Source organism: Salvelinus namaycush, chromosome 9 (assembly GCF_016432855.1).
Source record: "Salvelinus namaycush isolate Seneca chromosome 9, SaNama_1.0, whole genome shotgun sequence".
In the NCBI taxonomy this organism is placed as follows: Eukaryota; Metazoa; Chordata; class Actinopteri; order Salmoniformes; family Salmonidae; genus Salvelinus; species Salvelinus namaycush.
The window spans coordinates 36,369,121-36,390,436 of NC_052315.1; the positions used below are offsets into that span (position 1 = coordinate 36,369,121).

At 44.1% G+C, this 21,316-nt stretch overlaps 1 protein-coding gene across 1 annotated transcript; it reads right to left on the bottom strand.

The window, feature by feature from the left end:
• Window positions 1-19,367: 19,367 nt before the first annotated feature.
• LOC120053485 (four-jointed box protein 1-like) lies at window positions 19,368-20,864 on the bottom strand. The gene has a single exon (XM_039000610.1). The coding sequence runs from the start codon at window positions 20,862-20,864 to the stop codon at window positions 19,584-19,586; it is 1,281 nt and encodes a 426-aa protein (XP_038856538.1). The 3' UTR covers window positions 19,368-19,583.
• Between the last annotated feature and the right edge of the window lie 452 nt (window positions 20,865-21,316).

The window sequence follows — 21,316 nt, forward strand, 5'->3', positions numbered from 1 at the left end:
CGAAGTCTCATTGCAAAGGGTCTGAATGCTTATGCAGATAAGGTATTTCTGTGAGATTAAAAAAACAACTGTTTTCACTTTGTCATTATGAGGTATTGTGTGTAGATTGATGAGGAAAATGTTTTATTAAATCCCTTTTAGAATAAGATTGTAACGTAACAAAATGTGGAAAAAGTCAAGGGGTCTGAATTCGTTCTGAATGCACTATATCCTGATTCCTGAGTGACATTTACCACTACCCACACGATTACCTGAACTACCACGTACCCCTGCACATTGACCCGGTACTGACTCCTTGTATATAGGCTAGTTATTGCTTTTATTGTGTTACTATTTCATTTTTATTCAGCAAATGTTTGTTGTATTTTTTAAACTCTGCCTTTGTTGGGAATGGACTCGTAAGTAAGCATTTCACTGTAAAGGCTACACCTGTTGTATTCGGCACATGTGACCAATAACATTTTATTTGATTATGGGTCTACTTGTACTTTAGGGTCTGGAGTGAAGCCATGAGGATGTCAGGGCCACTGAGCGCTGTTGCTCTGCAGAGCTGCTATAAGACAGGAGAGTGGAGTGGACATAAATCAATGGGTGAATGGATAAATCACATTTACGGCTGTAGTTGTCCTTGCAGGGGTTATCTGATTTCCTTCTCCCTGTATTCCACTGCCTAACCATATACCATATCCTTTCATTTTACATTTACATTTTTGTTATTTAGCAAATGCTCTTATCCAGAGCGACTTACAGTTAGTGCATTCATCTTAAGACGTATGGTTTCAGATGTTTTCGGAAGATGGGCAAGGTCTCTGCTCTCCTAGCTTCAGGGGGAAACTGGTTCCACCATTGGGGTGCCAAGACAGGAAGAGCTTGCACTGGGCTGAGCAGAAGCGTTGGGGTGGGAGGGCCAAGAGTCCAAATGTGGCAGAATGGGGCACTCGGGTTGGGGTGTAGGGTTTGAGCATAGCCTGAAGGTAGGGAAGGGCAGTTCCTCTTGCTGCTCCGTAAGCAAGTACCATGGTCTTGTAGTGGATGCGAACTTTGACTGGAAGCCAGTGGAGTGTGCAGAGGAGCGGGGTGACATGGGAGAACTTGGGAAGGTTGAACACCAGGTGTGCTGCAGTGTTCTGGATAAGTGATGGCACAAGTGGGGAGCCCAGCCAACAGAGAGTTGCAATAGTCAAGACTGGGTACGACAAGTGCCTGGATTAGGACCTGCGCCGCTTCCTGTGTAAGGTAGGGTCACACTCTACAAATGTTATAGAGCATGAACCTGCAGAAGCAAGTCCCTGTTTTGATGTTTGCAGACAGGGACAGGGTGTTGTCCAGGGTCACACCAAGGTTATTTTTTAAATGTATTCTTCATTTAACTAGGCAAGTCAGTTAAGAACAAATTCTTATTTACAATGACAGCCTACCAGGGAACAGTGGGTTAACTGCCTTGTTCAGGGGCAGAACAACATATTTTTACCTTGTCAGCTCAGGGATTTGATCCAGCAACCTTTCAGTTACTGGCCCAATGCTCTAACCACTAGGCACCCTTTCTTTGTTTTTTTTTTGCACTTTGGGAGGGGGACACCGGGGAGTTGTTAACCGTGATGGAGAGGTCTTGGAGGGGCAGGACTTCCACGGGAGGAAGAGCAGCACCGTCTTGTAAAGGTTGATCTTGATGTGTTGGGCGCACATCCAAGCTGAGATATCTGTCAGGCACGCAGACATGCGTCTCGCCACGTGGGTGCCACCTGATGAGAGAACATAAATACTGCCATTAAAATAATTGGCTCCTATAGCCAATCTCCAGGTCATATATTCTCACCGCCAGTGCACTGTTAAATCTATTTTTTCCTTCCGGTAGAAAGATGAGAAAATTTGAAAATCAAAGCAGAGAAAAGTGAAAAAAATGAAATTAAACTAAATTAGGTAAAATGGAGGGAATTGATCCCTCTAGCAGAGAATGCAAGTACCATCGCATACGTAGAGAGAGAGAGTGAGTGGTGAGACAGATTTAGATTCATTTTCATGCTAGCCTGCATGATTAGTCCCCCCAATCAATGGCTCCACAGAGGATCTATCACTGGCAATATTTGCACAGGCCAAACGAGTATGGGAAATTAGAATGAGGAGATGGGGGAGATGAAGGAGAGAGAGAGGTGGGGGAGGATGGGGTAGAGTCAGTGAGTGAGTGACAAAGGGGGGAGAGCGAGAGAGCAAATGAGAGGATAAAGAGGGAGGGAGAGAGAGAGAGGGAGAAAATGAGATGGAGTGATAGAGACCCTGTCTCTACAATCGCTCCCTCTCCCGCTAATGGGATCTACAGAGTGTTCAATTTACACATTTCCCTTTCTTTAACAGTTTTTGTTGAAGTGTGGGAGTTATGTGGAGTGTACACTCAAGCTACAAATGCATCTTTCTACAGGAAATGGCCCATATTTCCCACTCTCGTGTTTGGTTAACGTGAGAGGGACCTCAGTAGACAGGACATCGAGCTAAGCCCTGTAATTGTTTCAGACAGTGGCCGAATACCCATACTAGCATACCCAATACTTAAATTGCATACTATGTACTCATCATCGCATACTATGTTGCACGTACCATTTAGTAAAAAGTATGCAGGATGCCACGGCCGCAACGTATTAGCAGCTCCTGACTGGCTGAGTAGGTGGGGCAGGGCCGACTGCTTAAATTTAAGCGCAGAACAGCTTAAAAACTGAAACGCTGAAAAGCTAACGTCTCTGTCCCGAAGCAAGCACCTGTTAGCCTGGAGCTAGCCTCGAGCTAGGCCCTTCTTCTGGCTACCCGAAGAGATCCATCAAGCAATTCCTGGGCTTCAATTACCTCTTTTGCCAATTGGCCTGGACCCTTTGCTGCTGACACGGAGCCCCGCCGATCCATCACGACTGGGCTACCGACGTAACCGTCCGAGGGGGTTTCTGTCCCGAAGCAAGCACCAGTTAGCCTGGAGCTAGGCCCATCTCCCGGCTAACCGAAGAGATCCAGCAGATAATTCCTGGGCTTCAATACCTGTTTTGCCAATTGGCCTGAACCCTTTGCTGCCGACACGGAGCCCCGCCGATCCATCACGACTGGTCTGCAGACTTAACCGTCCGAGGTGGTTTCAAAAGGCAGTCCCGTTGCGACGTCCCCCTGAGGCCTACTCCTCCTCTGTTCCTCTAGTGATGTAGAGGTTAACCCAGGCCCTGCAACCCCCAGCATCACTCCCATTCCCCAGGCACTCTCATTTGTTGACTTCTGTAACCGTAAAAGCATTGGTTTCATGCATGTTAACATTAGAAGCCTCCTCCCTAAGTTTGTTTTATTCACTGCTTTAGCACACTCCGCCAACCCGGATGTCCTAGCCGTGTCTGAATCCTGGCTTAGGAAGGCCACCAAAAATTCTGAAACTCCATCCCTAACTATAACATTTTCCAACAAGAAAAAACTGCCAAAGGGGGCAGAGTTGCAATCTACTACAGATATAGCCTGCAGAGTTCTGTCATACTATCCAGGTCTGTGCCCAAACAATTCGAGCTTCTACTTTAAAGAAATCCACCTTTCCAGAAGCAAGTCTCTCACCGTTGCCGCTTGTTATAGACATCCTTCAGCCCCCGGCTGTGCCCGGGAAACCATATGTGAATTGATTGCCCCCCATCTATCTTCAGAGTTCGTACTGTTAGGTGACCTAAACTGGGACATGCTTAACACCCCGGTCGTCCTACAATCTAAGATAGATGCCCTCAATCTCACACAAATTATCAAGGATCCTACCAGGTGCAACCCTAAACCCGTAACCATGGGCACCCTCTTAGATATCATCCTGACCAACTCGCCCTCTAAATACACCTCTGCTGTCTTCAACCAGGATCTCAGCAATCACTGCCTCATTGCTTGCATGCGTAACCGGTCCGTGGTCAAACGACCATCCCTCATCACTGTCAAATCCTCCCTAAAACACTTCAGCGAGCAGGCCTTTCTAATTGACCTGGCCCGGGTATCCTGGAAGGATATTGACCTCATCCCATCAGTAGAGGATGCCTGGTAGCTCTTCAAAAGTGCTTTCCTCTGCATTAAAACTAAGATCAGATATAGCCCTTGGTTCATTGGGACACTGTAAAGTCCATGGAGAATAAGAGCACCTCCTCCCAGCTGCCCACTGCACTGAGGATAGGAAACACTGTCAACACCGATAAATCTACGATAATCAAAAATGTCAATAAGCATTTTTCTACGACTGGCCATGCTTTCCACCTGGCTACCCCTACCCCGGCCAACATCTTAGCACCCCCTGCAGCAACTTTCCCCCCCATCGCTTCTCCTTCCCCCAAATCCAGACAGCTGATGTTCTGAAAGAGCTGCAAAATCTGGATCCCTACAAATCAGCTGGGCTAGACAATCTGGCCCTGTCTTCTAAATAATGTATTTTATTTCACCTTTATTTAACCAGGTAGGCCAGTTGAGAACAAGTTCTCATTTACAACTGCGACCTGGCCAAGATGAAGCAAAGCAGTGCGACAAAAACAACAACACAGAGTTACACATAAACAAACCTACAGTCAATAACACAAAAGAAAGGAAAAATTGAAAAATCTTTGTACAGTGTTTGCAAATGTAGAAGAGTAGGGAGGTAGGTAATAAATAGGCCATAGAGGTGAAAATAATTACAATTCAGCATTAATACTGGAGTGATAGATGTGCAGATGATGATGTGCAAGTAGAGATACTTGGGTGCAAAAGAGCAAGAGGGTAAGGTAAGTAATATAATGGGGATGAGGTAGCTGGGTCTGCTATTTACAGATTGACTGTGTACAGGTACAGCGATCGGTAAGCTGCTCTGACAGCTGATGCTTAAAGTTAGAGAGGGAGATATAAGACCCCAGCTTCAGGGATTTTTGCAATTCGTACCAGTCATTGGCAGCAGAGAGCTGGAAGGAAAGACGGCCAAAGGAAGTGTTGGCTTTGGGGTTGACCAGTGCAATATACCTGCTGGAGCATGTGCTACGGGTGGGTGCTGCTATGGTGACCAGTGAGCTGAGATAAGGCAGGGCTTTACCTAGCAAAGACTTATAGATGACCTGGAGCCAGTGGGTCTGGCGACAGATATGTAGTGAGGGCCAGCCAATGAGAGCATAGAGGTCGCAGTGGTGGGTAGTATATGGGGCTTTGGTGATAAAACGGATGGCACTGTGATAGCAAACTAGATGTAGTCTGAGTAGAGTGTTGGGGGCTATTTTGTAAATGACATCGCCGAAGTCAAGGATCGGTAGGATAGTCAGTTTTATGAGGGTAGCATGAGTGAAGGAGCATGAGTGAAGGAGGCTTTGTTGCGAAATAGGAAGCCGATTCTAGGTTTAATTTTGGATTGGAGATGCTTAATGTGAGTCTGGAAGGAGAGTTTACAGTCTAACCAGACACTTAGTTATTTGTAGTTGTCCACATTTTCTAAGTCAGAACCGTCCAGTGTAGTGATGCTAGTCGGGCGGGCGGGTGCGGGCAGCGATCGGTTGAAAAGCATGCATTTAGTTTTACTAGCATTTAAGAGCAGTTGGAGGCCACGGAAGGAGTGTTGTGTGGCATTGAAACTCGGCTGGAAGTTTGTTAACACAGTGTCCAAAGAAGGGCCAGAAGTATGCAGAATGGTCTCGTCTGCGTAGAGGTGGATCAGAGAATCACCAGCAGCAAGAGCGACACCATTGATATATACAGAGAAAAGAGTCGGTCTGAGAATTGAACCCTGTGGCACCCCCATAGAGACTGCCAGAGGTCCGGACAACAGGCCCTCCGATTTGACACACTGAACTCTGTCTGAGAAGTAGTTGGTGAACCAGGCAAGGCAGTCATTTGAGAAACCAAGGCTGTTGAGTCTGCCGGGGGGTGCAAAGTTGCTGCGGGGGGTGCAAAGGCAAGGAGAACAAGAAACACTTTTCAATGAGGAAACAGAAATCCACTCTGGGAAAAAAAACAAGAAAAAAAACACGTTTTCAAAGATGATCCAATACTCGTGATCATTTTAAGGATAACAAATCTACTTAGCCTACATTTGAACACCACTGCAGAAGCTTCACTATTCTGCATCTTCCCAATTAAGTAGCCTAGTTTAGTTGTTTGGCTACTTGAAGAGAACTAGAGAGCAGCCCATATTTTCCAATGCATTGTGGAAAAATGTGTATCAAATTATACTAGATGAAGAGCTGAAAAGAGTATAACATCCTGGTATTTAAACTATACTCAATTTTTGAAAATTCATATACTATAAAACATTACATTTTTGCATACTGAGAATGCGTCATGAGCGATTACGCTGTTTCCTGCTATAGGTTGATTTCAGTAACGCATCCCCATATCTAATTGAGCAATCAAATAATCAATCAATATATAGCCCTTTTTACACCAGCAGCTGTCACAAAGTGCTTATACAGAAACCCAGCATAAAACCCCAAAAAGCAAGCAATGCAGATGTAGAAGCACGTTGTCAAAGCCAAAATTAGTATGACATTCGGGCATTTAAAATACATTGCGTGCACAATTATTAGGCAATTGAGTATTCTGATCGCATCATTATTTCTATGCACATTTTCCAACTCCAAACCATATAAACTTCAATGCTTATGGATGTAATCATTTTCAGGTGATATTTATTTGTGTAATGAGGGAGGGTGTGGCGAAAGTGAATAACACCTTATATCAAGTTGTGCATAATTATTTGGCAGCTTCATTACCTCAGGTAAAATTGGCCAAAAAAGAGATTTAACTGACGCTGAAGAGTCCAAAATTGTAAAATGCCTTTCATACGGATGGATGGGCCAGTGGCTGGATCCGTGATGGACAAAGGGCACCACTTCCAGTCAGGCGCCAGCAAGGTGGAGGAGGGGTACTGTTATGAGCTGCTATCAAGGCTAGGCTAGTGAACCACCTCGACAACATGCGGTGAAATTGCAGAGCGCGAAATTCAAAATACAAAAATTTTAATATTAAATATTCATGAAAATACAAGTGTCTTACATCGTTGAAAAGCTTAACTTCTTGTTAATCCAACAGCTTTGTCAGATTTCAAAAAGGCTTTATGGCGAAAGCATACCATGCGATTATCTGAGGACAGCGCCCCGCAATACAAAATCATTAAAAACATTTTCCAAACCAGCAGAGGCGTCACAAAAGTCAGAAATAGCGAAAAAATAAATCACTTACCTTTGAAGATCTTCCTCTGTTTGCAATCCCAAGGGTCCCAGCTACACAACAAATGGTCATGTTGTTCGATAAAGTCCTTCTTTATATCCCAAAAAAGTCAGTTTAGTTGGCGCATTTGATTTAGCAATCCACCCATTCCACTAGTTCAACATGCATACAAAGGAATCCCAAAAGTTACCAATAAACTTCATCCAAATAAGTCAAACAACGTTTCTAACCAATCCTCAGGTACTCTAATATGTAAATAAATGATCAAATTTAAGACGAAATGTAGTATGTTCAATACCGGAGATAAATAACGAGGTGCGCAGTGTTAAAATGGAAGCCACCTTGAAAAACTACAAATTCTAGCTCATTTTTCAAAAAACAAGCCTGAAACCCTTTCTAAAGACTGTTGACATCTAGTGAAAGCCATAGGAACTGCAATATGTGAGGATTTCCTTTGAATTTTCCATAGTCAAGCATTTTCAAATGGGTGGTGACCTCAAAATAAGAAATTCTGGATGGATTCTCCTCGGGTTTTTGCCTGCCATATCAGTTCTGTTATACTCACTGACATTATTTTAACAGTTTTAGAAACTTCAGAGTGTTTTCTATCCAATCCTACCAAATATATGCATATCCTAGCTTCCGTGCCTGAGTAACAGGCAGTTTACTTTGGGCACGTCAGTCATCCGAACTTCTGAATACTGCCCCCTTGCCTTAAGAAGTTTTAAACTGTATTATATTTGCATCCTCAACAGCTTACTGTTTAGGATGCAATAATGGGTATGGCTCTACACAAGGTGTGGGAGACCTCAGCCTGGATGTCAGACGTGTGATTTGAGGTGAGTCAGAGTCAGGGATCAGGGTTAATTGTAGATCTCAGGTGTGCAGGGGTTGGAATGCATGCGGAGAGAAACATGATGATGTTGGGGGTTTACCTTACATACCTGGCCAACCGTTGACTAGCGCCAAAGCCGTTTAAAAAGATCTTCTGTTGTAGAGGTAGTAATGATGTTATGGAAGAGCTATGGAAATATATGTGAACGTTTAGGAGCCATGGAAGAACATACCGTTCCTCCTGGATAATCTTGAAATATACAAACCTATTTCCCTCACCTTTATGGTTTGCTCTTTCCCCTTATTTCAATAGCTGCTTATGTATGTACCTCTTTTTCACTATGCCATGTTCTCGCTTGCTCTAAGACACTGATACTGATTCGGGCTCAGCCCATTATGCTTCACTCCTGTCTGTCTATAATAAGCTGATCCCCTTGGTTCCCTTCCAAAAGGCACCTGAATCTCAACCAGACTGACTGACTGACACGGCAGCTACGCAGAGCTGTAATCATTTAGATGTAACACTGCAACATTACTGGCCAAGGCAGGATGGAGCACGTGTTGGCTGCAACAGCCTGTAGGGGAGAGTGGGGTAAGTTGAGCAAAATGGTTAGTTGAGCCACCCGTTGTTTCTAGGAAACCATACAAAGAATGTATCATGTGACCAAATATTTAGGACGACGTCATAATTTCATGGAGTTTGTGAAGGAAGAAACCACATGGAAAAAGTACTAAACAAGTGTTTTACATCAGTTGGGGTCATAAGCTACAATGTGAGGTCCTAAACCTAGCATGAAAGTGCATGGGCTAATATAGTAAAAATGTTTTCCTTGGGGTAAGTTGAGCCAATGGCCACCATACCCCAAACAAACAATGATTGCATTTGGTCAGTTTGATGCATAATATGCATAGTATTTTGCAGTGTGTCATGCGTCTAAACTCAAGATAGTGCATTTTTTCTGTTACAGAGCAGACATCATCATACCCAGTGTATTCAAACATAAAACAAGCAGGGGTCTAGCCCCCTTGATGTTCTTGAGAGACCATCCAAGGAAGTGAGAGAAGGGAAGATGTCCATTTGAGCAGCAGCAAGGGATAAAAAAATAGACTTAATGACACTGAAGAGGTACACTGATTAAAAAAGAAAACAAACATGTACCTGTTTGAAAGAGAAGTTTTGACAGAGTCTTATCTGATGTCATGGAGTCTGAGCTTGCTAAACATATCAAGATTCTCACGGACCAGTTTCATGCGCTTAGTAGCCTCAAATGCAGAGAACTTGCCTACAAATTGGCACATCGAAACAACATCCATGTCCCAGACAACTGGTCAAGAAACAGAAGGCTAAGTGATACTGAACACTGAGTATACAAAACATTAGGAACACCTCCTCTTTCCATGACATATACTGACCAGGTGAACCCAGGTGAAAGCTATGATCCCTTATTGATATCACTTGTTAAATCCACTTCAATCAGTGTAGATGAAGGGGAGGAGACAGGTTAAAGAAGGATTTTTAAGCCTGGAAACAATTGAGACATGGATTGTGCATGAGTGCCATTCAGAGGGTGAATGGGCAAGACAAAAGATTGAAGTGCCTTTGAATGTGGTATGGTAGTAGGTGCTAGGCCCACTGGTTTGAGTGTGTCAAGAACTGCAATGCTGCTGGGTTTTTCACGCTCAACAGTTTCCCGTGTGCATCAAGAATGGTCCACCACCCAAAGGACATCCAGCCAACTTGACACAACAGTGGGAAACATTGGAAATCAACATGGGCCAGCATACATTTAAAATATACAATACCACATCCCATACCATGAATTCAACTTGGACCTACCAGCACCATCACCCCCTGGCACAGGACACCTACTTACTGTACCCCAAGGCGGCTCAACTTACAGTACCCTGTCCCTATGCTCAACTTACCTTATACCCGGGATAAGTTGTGCCAAGAGACCACTTTTTGGGGGGGCAAGCTATGTTTTCAAAACTGTTGTGTTTGCATGAATTCTGATTATTTCCAGGAATACATAACATCCTGAAATATATGTAGATATCTTTGTTAGGAGGAATGCTATATTTCCCTTGACGTAGTGATGCTGAATATAAAAAAAATCTCTCCCCTACGGCACGAAGCCCAATTTACATAGAAATGGCCAAATTACCAAGCACAGGCACTAGCAAATGGTGCCATCGTTCAAAGTGACTGGAAAAGAGTAACCACATATGCACCTCTAATACGCTAAAACCCGTGAGCTAACACTAACATTCAGAAAGGCCATGGTCAGCTATGGAAGGAAGACGGTGAGAGAACGGAATCAGAGATATTATGGTATTTTGTCATCAAGTGCCACATATTCCCTTCTCTGTATCGATTCTCTCAGTGCTTGGCGGTGATGTGGACGAAGCTCTGATGTCAATGGCATGCCACACATAAACGCAAGTTCTCTCCAATCATACTCAATTGTCCCTGACATGAACGATTGCTATTTACTCTGAGTGCCATCCACATCCATGGTCTGACTGTGGCTGATGTGGTTGTGTTTATGTATTTCGAATGCGTCAGGGAGGAGGAGAGTCCAGGTTTGTAGTGTGGAGTTGTGGTTGCAGATGCGCTGCCTGCTGTATTTAGAAAGGTCACAGCCTCTCCGGTGTTACGCAAGCGGAACCAGACTGTAGGTCCGTCCAGCTCATTTAGACCGGCCACATCTCCCATGCTGCCTTGCCTTGCACGATACAAATCCTAAACTCACACTGCACTGCATTAGCATAGAAATATCTTCCTTAAGAACACATGGCCACAGCACGGCCCAGGTGGGTCTGAATGAGCCTCACTCGAAAGACAAATTATAGATTATCTCTATGAATGCGATCAGTTATTCTTCCCCCTTTCAACAAACTGTCATTTCCATAAGCATACTAATTCACATTTACATAGAGATGAAGACTTATGCTAATGAGCCAAACTCGGTGTGCTTGAAACGGGCCTCCGTAGAGGCTGCAGCACGGAGGCTTCAACAAGCTTCACCCAGAAGGTTACACAAATCTGTCAGCCACGTCAATCAAGAGCCGGGTGGGTTTTCACTCAAAGAAAAAGGAGAGAAAAAAGGAGAGAAAAGAAACAGAGAAATGCTGGAACAGCACCTAGTCCTGACATGGAGGAGCTAATGTCATGCTTGGCTAGCTCAGGGAAGCAGATAAACGGGACAGGATGTTAATACACAAGAGATTTGTAATTGCAAGACTTGCAAATGTGAAATTAATGTGTGGCCTTTCTCTAACTTTCTCTCTCTTTTAAGTGAGAGAAAGGAGTTTGTACACAAAGCCACCCAGCAATTGGAACCAGTGGTAATTTGAGAGAGAGCGAGAGAGAGAGAGAGAACAACAGCACATAAAGCAGAGAGAGCCTACAGAGGGGAACAGAAGATATTTATATTTTATACACTACTTCTCACACATAGACAATAGACCATTATAAAGCTCACTACCTGTCCAATTAAAACCACTTAATGTATTGCCTATTATCTAAATAATGTATAATAACCAAATGCTATTCAACTGTAAATGATTAGTCAAAGTAAAGGTCAGGAATTTCTGCAGGCTGTTAACTGTTTAGTAATTTCTCTGTAGACTTGTACTACTGTCTGTAGGCCTGTGTATTAGACTTAATGTCATCAAAACAATGCATTGCCCTGTAGCATATTACTTAACAAATAGACTTGAATCTGCATGTGCAAGGAAGGATGTTTCATGTGTAACATAGGCCCATTATTTCAGTGATATTTAGCAGGGAATATGTCCTACAGTAATGTGTTACTTTTTCTTTACTGTACAATCTGCCATATAAAGTAAAAACACGAAAATCATTGGTTTAAAAACAGGATAGGTTCCATGTTATATGCCATATGAGAAAATGGCGGTTGACACATATTGCATTATACATATCACCACCAAAATCAGTCCCTCTTGAATGCATATTTCCTATATAAGTTATTCTCATTAGATACAATCTCTTTTTTCAAGAGACACTTGGTCCAGGACGATTGAATGAAAGAATGCTCTTGCATTAAATTGTAGGAGGATATAGCCTAGTAGCTTCAGCAATGATTGAATGAGATCATGCTGGGGTATAATGAGAGCAGCAGATCTGTGTGATGGAAGAGGAGAGGGCGGATGTAATCTTTTCCATTATTACAGAGTACAGCAGGCAGGCCAGGCAGTGAGAGGATGGACAGCAGCTGGAGAGATGTATGAGTGTTCCCCAGTGCATGATTTACTCTGACAGAGCCTGCACAAACCAATTCCCCCACTCCACTCCCCTCCACCATGCAACTTTCCTGGCCGCCCCGCAGCCCCCGTGCCAGCCTGCGCCATCCCAGGTCCTGCTCTCCACCCCCCTACTCCCTGCTCCTCAGTTATCTTGTCCCCCGGCCTTGGCTGTGCTGCCCAGTCCCAATCTCAACCCTCCTCTAGACCACCAGTTCCCTAATACCTTTTACCCTTCTCTAGCTCCCCAACCACTGGCCTCCGACGTGTCATCCCCTCAACCCCTATAGTAGCCCTGCCTTGATCTGTGCCCTTATTCCCTGTCCTCCATCCCAGTCGCCTCCCTCTGGCACTGCAGTCCAAGCCCCTTGATGTCCTCCAGTCCTTTCTCTCTCCAGTACCCTAGCACATTCTCTCCTACCTCACAGTCTGAGTCCATTGATGTACCCCAGTCCCCTCTCCCTCCTGCCCCCCAGTCTGTGCTCTCCAGCCCCTCACGACCCCTGCATCCACTCCCCTGCATCCAGTCAACTGTAACTGAGTGACTCTCCCCTCCCCTAGTATGCACCCAGCATTATAATGAAGTCACTCAATCATGCACATGGACAGGAAGCACCCTGTATTGCACAGCCACGAAGGAATGCCAGTTATGGCCGTCCACTGGCCCACGCTGTGCACATGGCCACCTTTATTAAAGCTGAGCCCGGCCGGATAGTCCCGTGGGATCTGGCAACTCCGGTACAGTTGTTGCTCTGTGTTGTTTTGTTGAGTTGTTGATTTTTGTGGAGGCTATCTACACTCAGTTGACATTCACAACTGTATCTTTATTGAAGCTAATACAAAGCAATGTTCTTTATTTAAGAAGTTGCTTTGTGTACTAAGTGAATATAAAATAGTTTCTACTCTAATTACATATCAAAGCAATGAGTATCATAGTTTTTATTTTCTAAAGACAACCTGACCTGTTGAAAAACAAAGAACATTATCTGAACTAGTGCCCTTGAACCAATAGATCATTAAAGAAATAAGTGAAAACCTCACCGCCGACAGCTGAGCTTAAATACACAGCTGCCTGTCTCCCCCGCTCGCAGGAATCTGGGCTGTGTGTGTGCGTGGAGATCCACCCTTGCCTCCTCAGGAATGTCTGCAATGTAGAAGCCTCTGGATTGCAGACCTTAGAGAGAGGATCTGTGTTTTTACCTATAGGGTCTGTAGGTTCAGACCCCATCCAGATACAATCCAGATACAACCCTAGCCCCTATCCCCAAGGCACTTCATGTCGATCTGAAAATACTAGATATAGGTAGGTATAAGAAGCTTGCCCTCTGATAGGTTAGGAGTAATTGTTGCCATATTATTATGGTAGCTACCAATCCAACACTTTGAAAACCAAGTGTAGGAGGTAGGGGCTAGGGGTTGTTTTTGGACGGAGCCTCAGGCCTGCAGAGAGCCTCTGCCTGCTTACATAGTACATAGCTTTCTGTAGCTGCCTGCCTCCCTGGCCACCCTGTGACATTGAAAACAAACAGAGCATGAATAAGCCCAGAGGACGGCCATAGAAGCATGGCCCCTGCACCCTGCATGGCTAACTAGCTCACACGTCCAGATGGACTAAATAAAAACCACTGCCCTTAGCAGTGGCCAATGAGGAGTTGCCATAAGGAGGCCATGTCACATAAGGGGGCTTAGAGAGTTTACTGCCTCAGGGTGGACAGTGTGAGGGTGGTGGGATGGATGGGAGGAGGCGGTATATTTTGTGAGGTTTGTGGCCAGTCGACACAAGCCAGACAGAGAGTAAGAGGGTGAACACCTGCAATCTGTTAGGAGCGGTTGTGACTAAAGGCTTTGATATCCACCGGTAGCGTAATCAGAAGTGACATGAGCTCCAGTAAAAAAAACAAGAGGGGTTTCTTGTGCAAAAAAATACATAAAACAACTACTTAAGAAAATAAAAATGTTGATTTCCATTTAGCTAACCACTGTAGACAGATGCTATAGGCAGGAATGTGGTTGGAGGAAGGGAGAGGGCGATAGAGGGATGGAGGGAGGGGTGCGAGTCTGGTTAAGGCATACAGACCTAGGCTTAGCATCCCTGGTGTCTGTGGCCCGCCGTCGTAAATCTCTTGGAGGGTTGGCCCTCGACAGACGTGCCTTAGAGCAAGACGCCCAGCTGCAAACACAGCCCTAACCCCCCGTTCTCCCTTTAACCATTCTGCCTCCCCCTCCCCAGACCACTTAGAAAATGACCTGCTTTCCCCCTCCACAGCAGTCAGTGCACGTATTGATCCCCAAGTCCCTATTACAGGACCGACAAGCAGGCAGAAACCAGGCAGGCAGCTAGCCCTACTAAAGCTTCCAGCTCCACCTGCTCAAACTCCAGCCGAGTCTTAGGCCGCTAATCGCTCCCTGAGAAACATAGATAGATGACACTGACACGCGTAGTGGACACCACAGAGTTGTGTTCTCATAGAAGTCATGATAAGACACCTCATAGTGCCTAAACCCTTCTCATTGTTAAAGTGAGACTCTTTCCTCTGGCCCCCTTCCCTCCCCAACCCCACTTCTGCCTGGAACAGGATTAAGTGTACTGGAGCACCCTGCAGCTAACTATTAACAAAAGGTGTAAAATGAACCAGATGAGATGAGGGATAGAGGGATAGCAGGATGGAGGAAGGGCTGGAAACCATTAGGCCTTCAAATGTTTATCACTGACATCCCTACAATGTGCCTCCAGCAGGTCTGGAAACAGGAGATCACAGGCACCGGAAAGGTCGCTGTGGAACTAATGAGAAAGAGACTTTATTTAGTTTGTGAAATCAAATAAATGCTGTGCTTCCAAGATGTGACAGTTAATAGAACAATAAGAAAAAGGGGCCTCAGGTTAGCAGATGGATTTGGCCCGATGCCTTGACTTTGTCTGACAATACAATTAACTATTCAGATAAATGAATGAGAAGATGGCTATTTAATTTTCAAATAAATGCTCTAACTCCATGATGTAACGGTCTAGGGAACAATAACAAAAAGGCCTCAGGGAAAGAGATGGGTTGTGAACAGTGTGGCCAAATGCTTTGTCATACATTAAAATTAACAATTTAAAGGTCGAAACAAAAATAGCTTCTTAGCTAAAAGCAATTTCTCAAGCAAAAATGTTGTTCTGACTGTCTGGGAGTGGTCTGAATGGGGAGGGGAAAACTGAAAACTAGCTCTTATTGGCAGAGAGGTTTGGAACTCTCTTTCTTATTGGTCTATTAACGAATTTACCACCTGGTGATGTCACCCGGCAGGCTAAAACTCCATCCCACCAGGATGAAATTTCAGGTGGTCTTTTCAAACAGCTCTTACACTAAAATGGCATATCATCATTTTCACAATTTCACAGTATTATTCCAACCTCATAGTGTGGACATTATATAAAACAGAAAAATCACATTTTTGACTGCACTGGGCCTTTAACAACCCTTTTAATAACTTTTACATGAGGCTGAACTCAATTGTGAAGTCAGGACTATGATTAGTTTTGTTCCAATGTAATAGATTTACCATCAATAACTGAACTGTTACATTAGTATCACCAACACAAACCATTGATATTTGTACATGATGTTATGATATGGTAAGATAGTTACAATAAGCTTATGACACATTTTACAGTGCATTTGGGAAGTATTCAGACCATTTGACTTTTTCCACAATTTGTTACGTTACAGCCATACTGCTAAAATGTCTAAAAACCTGTTTTCGCATTGTTCTTATGGGGTATCGTGTGTAGATTGATGAGGATTTAAAAATAAATCAATTTTAGAAAAAGGCTGTAACGTAAACATGAAATGTCCCAGATTGTGCCTTTAAGAAGAGCTTGGATATGGGGCAGGGGGTTAGAGATTTTTAGGCCCTGCCTGATATATAGAGAGAGAATGAGAGGGAGTGACAGAGACCCTGTCTCTTCAATCCCTCCCTCTGCCTCTAATGGGATCTACAGTGTTCAATTTACACGTTTCCCTTTCTTTAACAGTTTTTGTAGAAGTGTGAGAGTTATGTGGAGTGTACACTCAAGCTACAAATGCATCTTTCCACAGGAAATGGTCCCTACTTTACCCTCTCTTGTGTTTGGTTAATGTGAGAGGGTTCTCAGTAGACAGGAGAGAGAGCTGAGCCCTGTACTTGTCTCAGACAGTGGCTGTGTCCAGAGAGAGAGAGAGAGAGAGAGAGAGAGAGAGAGAGAGAGAGAGAGAGAGAGAGAGAGAGAGAGAGAGAGAGAGAGAGAGAGAGAGAGAGAGAGAGAGAGAGAGAGAGAGAGAGAGAGAGAGAGAGAGAGAGAGAGAGAGAGAGAGAGAGAGAGAGAGAGAGAGAGAGAGAGAGAGAGAGAGAGAGAGAGAGAAAAAAAACTCTGAGTCCCAGGGTAGCAGGCTCTAAGGGCACTGCATTTCAACAGCACAATGGGTACACTGTAGTGGACAAGGATGGGACAAAGCCCTTTATATGAAAACCTGAGGACTGAACACACAGAACAGGCAAATATTGGACCTGCCATTGTACTCCGCTAAAGAAGGCTTGAATACCAAACATGTGGTCTGACAACTTAAATTACAATATACTTAGCAAAAAAGACAGGAAGATTGGACTGTTACAATGCACATTGAATTGGTGAAAGGGGATTGCAATTGTGAATGTCAAAAACAGGTTAACATATACAGTATTCACAGTGTAGCATGTACAACAAATATGACTGGGTCATGACATTAAGCAGTGGTGTAGTGGTTCTTGGAAAAGTGGGTATACTCAAATTTTGCACAATTTTTTTTTCAAAACGGCCTGCCCAATGAAGGAAAGGCGCCCTGTGTAAAAAATGTCCCTATAGTTTTTTCAGGTTTCATCTAACTTTTTTAATAGAAAAACTACAAAAATTGGATGTTCTAAGTCCACAACAATGCTTAAAGCTGTAATATGTAACTTTTAGGGTGACCCAACCAAATTCACATAGAAATGTGAGTTATAGATCTGTCATTCTCATTGAAAGCAAGTCTAAGAGGTGGTAGATCTGTTCTATGTGCGCTATATTTATGCATCCTGTTCTTATGTTTTATTTTTGCATCTTTTACTTTTGGTTTTGTACCCCAGGTTCAAACAGCTGAAAATGTTTGGTTATGAAAAATATATTTCTTAGGTTTAGATGGTACACTGATAATTTACACTATACTTGCTTGTTTTGTCACATAAACCGAAATCAGGGAACTATTAGAATTTTAGCAACCAAGAAATGGCAGAGTGGTTTCTGCATAGTGCAACTTTAAACCGCATCAGGAGACCATTTTTGAGGCCTGTATAAAATCAGTCAAAATATTTTTGGGAGTTTTTTTGTTGTTGCAGTCAACATTTAATTGGTAAGTTTTTTGGGGAAAGCCTTAAAAATGTTCATTCAAATAGCACTGAATAATGAATCGCAAAGATTCAACAAAGACTTTTTCAATAAGTTTAAATATCTTCCAACCCTACCGGCTACCGATGCCGTTCAATTCTATGAACCTCTCCCTGCGACAATCATGAGAGCTGCGCACTTTGACTGCCTGATATTCCGCTGAAACTATACTGAACAAAAATACGCAACATGCAACAATTTCAAAGATTTTTACCAAGTTACTGTTCAATTGAGGAAATCAGTCAACTGAAATAAATTCATTAGGCCCTAATCTATGGATTTCACGTCTGGGAATACAGATATGCATCTGTTGGTCACAGATACCTTAAAAAAATGGGCCTCAGGACCTCGTCATGGTATTTCTGTGCATTCAAATTGCCATCGATAAAATGCAATTGTGTTCGTTGTCTGTAGCCTGCCCATACCATAACCCCATCACCACCACCACCACTAGGTTCGCAACATTGACATCAGCAAACTGCTAGTCCACACAACGCCTTACATGTGGTCTGCGGTTGTGAGGCCGGTTCGACCTGCTGCCAAATTCCCTAAAATGATGTTAGAAGTGGCTTAAGGTAGAGAAATGAACATTGAATTCTCTGGCAACAGTTCTGGTGGACATTCCTGCAGTCAGCATGCCAATTTCACACTCCCTCAAAACTTGATACATATGTGGAATTGTGTTGTGTGACAAAACTGCACATTTTAGAGTGGCTTTTTAATGTTGCCATGTGTAATGATCATGCTGTTTAATCAGCTTCTTGATATGCCACACCTGTCAGGTGGATGGATTATCTTGGCAAAAGGAGAAATGTTCACAAACAGAGATGTAAACAAATTTGTGCACAAGAAATGTTATGCGTATGGAACATTTCTGGGATCTTTTATTTCAGCTCATGAAACATGGGACCAACACTTTACATGTTGTGTTTATATTTTTGTTCAGTGTAGCTATGTGTGCGCATGTGCATATATGGCGCGCATGTGCATATATTTCACATGCTTTATTACGATTGTGTAGGCTACTTTGTGAATAAAGTATCTATTGTACTACATAATTTATATGGCATATACCTTCACTATACTACTTTGTTACGCATCAGTGGGGATTAAGTAGTGAGTATACGCAATGCCCACGGGGAAAAAGTGGGTAAATGGCATGTATCTGCTACCTGCATATATCCCCCACTACACCACTGACATTAAGGCAGAAGATACAATCACAAGACAACCAAATACATGAAAGTGTTTGCAATGACAATTGATTGTACAGTAGGCTAGAGCTTCTATAAAAGGAGTGAGACATGTGACAAAGTCTACATTATACATTTTTGTGGCAACAAATACAAAACTTTTTAGGAGTAACCTATTAAGGCCTGGTTCTCATTATCAAGCAGTCCAGTTTCCTATGGAGATTATTGAACACAATGCACCTTGTGCATATAGATGATATGAAGTGATTATTCATTATCCCCCCTTACACCACAATAATTTATTCCTATTATTAAACACAACTGTGAAGCCTATCAAACTCCTGAGGTTGAAGGCTGACCATTAAACCTAAATAGCTACAAAGATGCATTGGCTCCTAAATAGCTACAAAGATGCATTGGCTCATATCACATTCTTCCTGCAGCTATGTTTTGAGGCTGGCTGAAAATAAATTATGACCATCCTGCACGAAGCCAAAAATCAACGTCAATGTGTATATTTATGCAGACATATAAAGTAGGCAAAACGTTGTTTTCACAAGAGGTAGTTCATCAATATATTAAAAAACTGTTTCAACTGACGCGCATTAATCTAGTACAGGTGTGTGGTTACTGATTTGCAGCACACGTCATTCTGTGGAGCAGATGCCAGATACAGAACCTCTAAATGAGAGGCATCAAAACTAAATGCCCAGCTGGTACTTCACCTTGCAATGCAATATGTGTTTGTATAATCTGTTTATTCGACTCTGTAGTACTCCCGCATGTTCATCAGAGAGAAACCCTAATTCCGGAGACAATGGTTCGCTGTCTCTGTATAGCTCGAGCAGCCGAGTCCTGGTGTCCCTGCGCCGGTGCAGTTCTATAACACGCTGTACTGTCCTCTTTCTGAACACACACACTGAGTCCAAGACGGTGCTGTGGTACCTCTCCCACATATCCAGTACACGGTAACCGTGCACAAGCCCTGCCTCGTTGTCGATGAAAACCAGGTCGCCACGGGGTGTTCTGAGCAGGTTGTTGGTCTCCCTCTCCATCACGCGCGAGTCCCACTGCAGGCTAAATAGGTTGCTAACGAGCCTGTCGAAGTTAGCAGACAGGTAGTCCAATATTATCAGGTCCGTCCACTGCATTAGCTCGAGCAGCTCCGCCGTCGTCTTGTTCCCCAGCTCCCCCCGTAGAGGACGCAGCCCCTTGCTCTCTTGGCGCAGCGGCGCAGGTGTGATTACCCCTGTCAGGTTGGCGACCCACTGGGTGAGTGAGACCACGGCCCGCTCACTCCACTGTAAACCTCCTATTCTTCTTCTCACAGAAGCCCATTGTTCACTGTCAACGTTCAACTGGGCGAGGATGAGAGGCGGCAGATTTGTAATACCCAGCAAACTAGCCAGGTAATAAGTCAAAGTTTCCCCCTGCACCTGGTCCGCGTTTATTCCATAACGCACGCATGCTTTGGATCGGTCCGAAAAAGTGGCCAGTTGATTGGATATTCTACCACAGCCCGGCTCCAGTCTGACAATCCGGTGTCCCCGGGCTCTCCCTCTCCATGCCCGGGCATGTTCCTCACTGAAGCTGACGGGAAACTTATCCTCAAGCCATTCACTCCAAAAAATCCCCTCAACCGGAGAGACCAATTTGGCCGGGACCCCCCTCTGTGCTGACCCCTTGTTATCTACATTCATATGGTAATCTCTGATTCCTAAAGAGCCAGTTTGATCCGCAACACCAGTGAGATTGTGGGCATCCAGTATGCCCCCAAAATGCAGTCTCTGTGCTACTGGAACGGCGAGCAAAGCCCGGAAAGTTTTAGCAGAGAGGTCCGGGGATGGCCCAATGTGAGCGGACCCCCTACTCGTTAACTGTAGTCCCGTGTTGTATCTCTCCAATCTGCTCCAGACGTAGAATACACTGGCACAAGTGCAGAGAAAGAGAAGTGCAAGTAAGTTCGCCGATACAGCCCTCATGGTTACTGAAAGCCGCCCTTCCCTTTGTTGCGACGAGATGACTAGCACATCCCCGACGGCTTCAGCTTCAATTATGAACGAGCGTGTGGAATAAGAACTAGGTAGGCTAATCTAAGTGTTGTGAAACCACACCTAGTCAGAGTGCGATGCCTAGCACAGGCGCTGCGTCCCGTGCCCCGTTCACGGGCGGAGTTGGACTATTTGGATCACGGAACCGCCCGTTAATAAGCAACGAGGTTCGCATCTCTGTTCCCGTTGGGTGAACTAAAATCCTTCTCCGTCGATAGGATATGAGCCATGACGCAGTCTTTTATTTAACGGATCATCTTTTTTTTCAGCGTCTCTCGTTCCGGACAGCAAGTGCTTTTTCTCTCGCTCTCCGCGTCTCCATCTCTCCGATCTCCACTGGGTGCTGGTTGAGTTTGATTTGTGGTTGAGTTTGATTTGTGTAG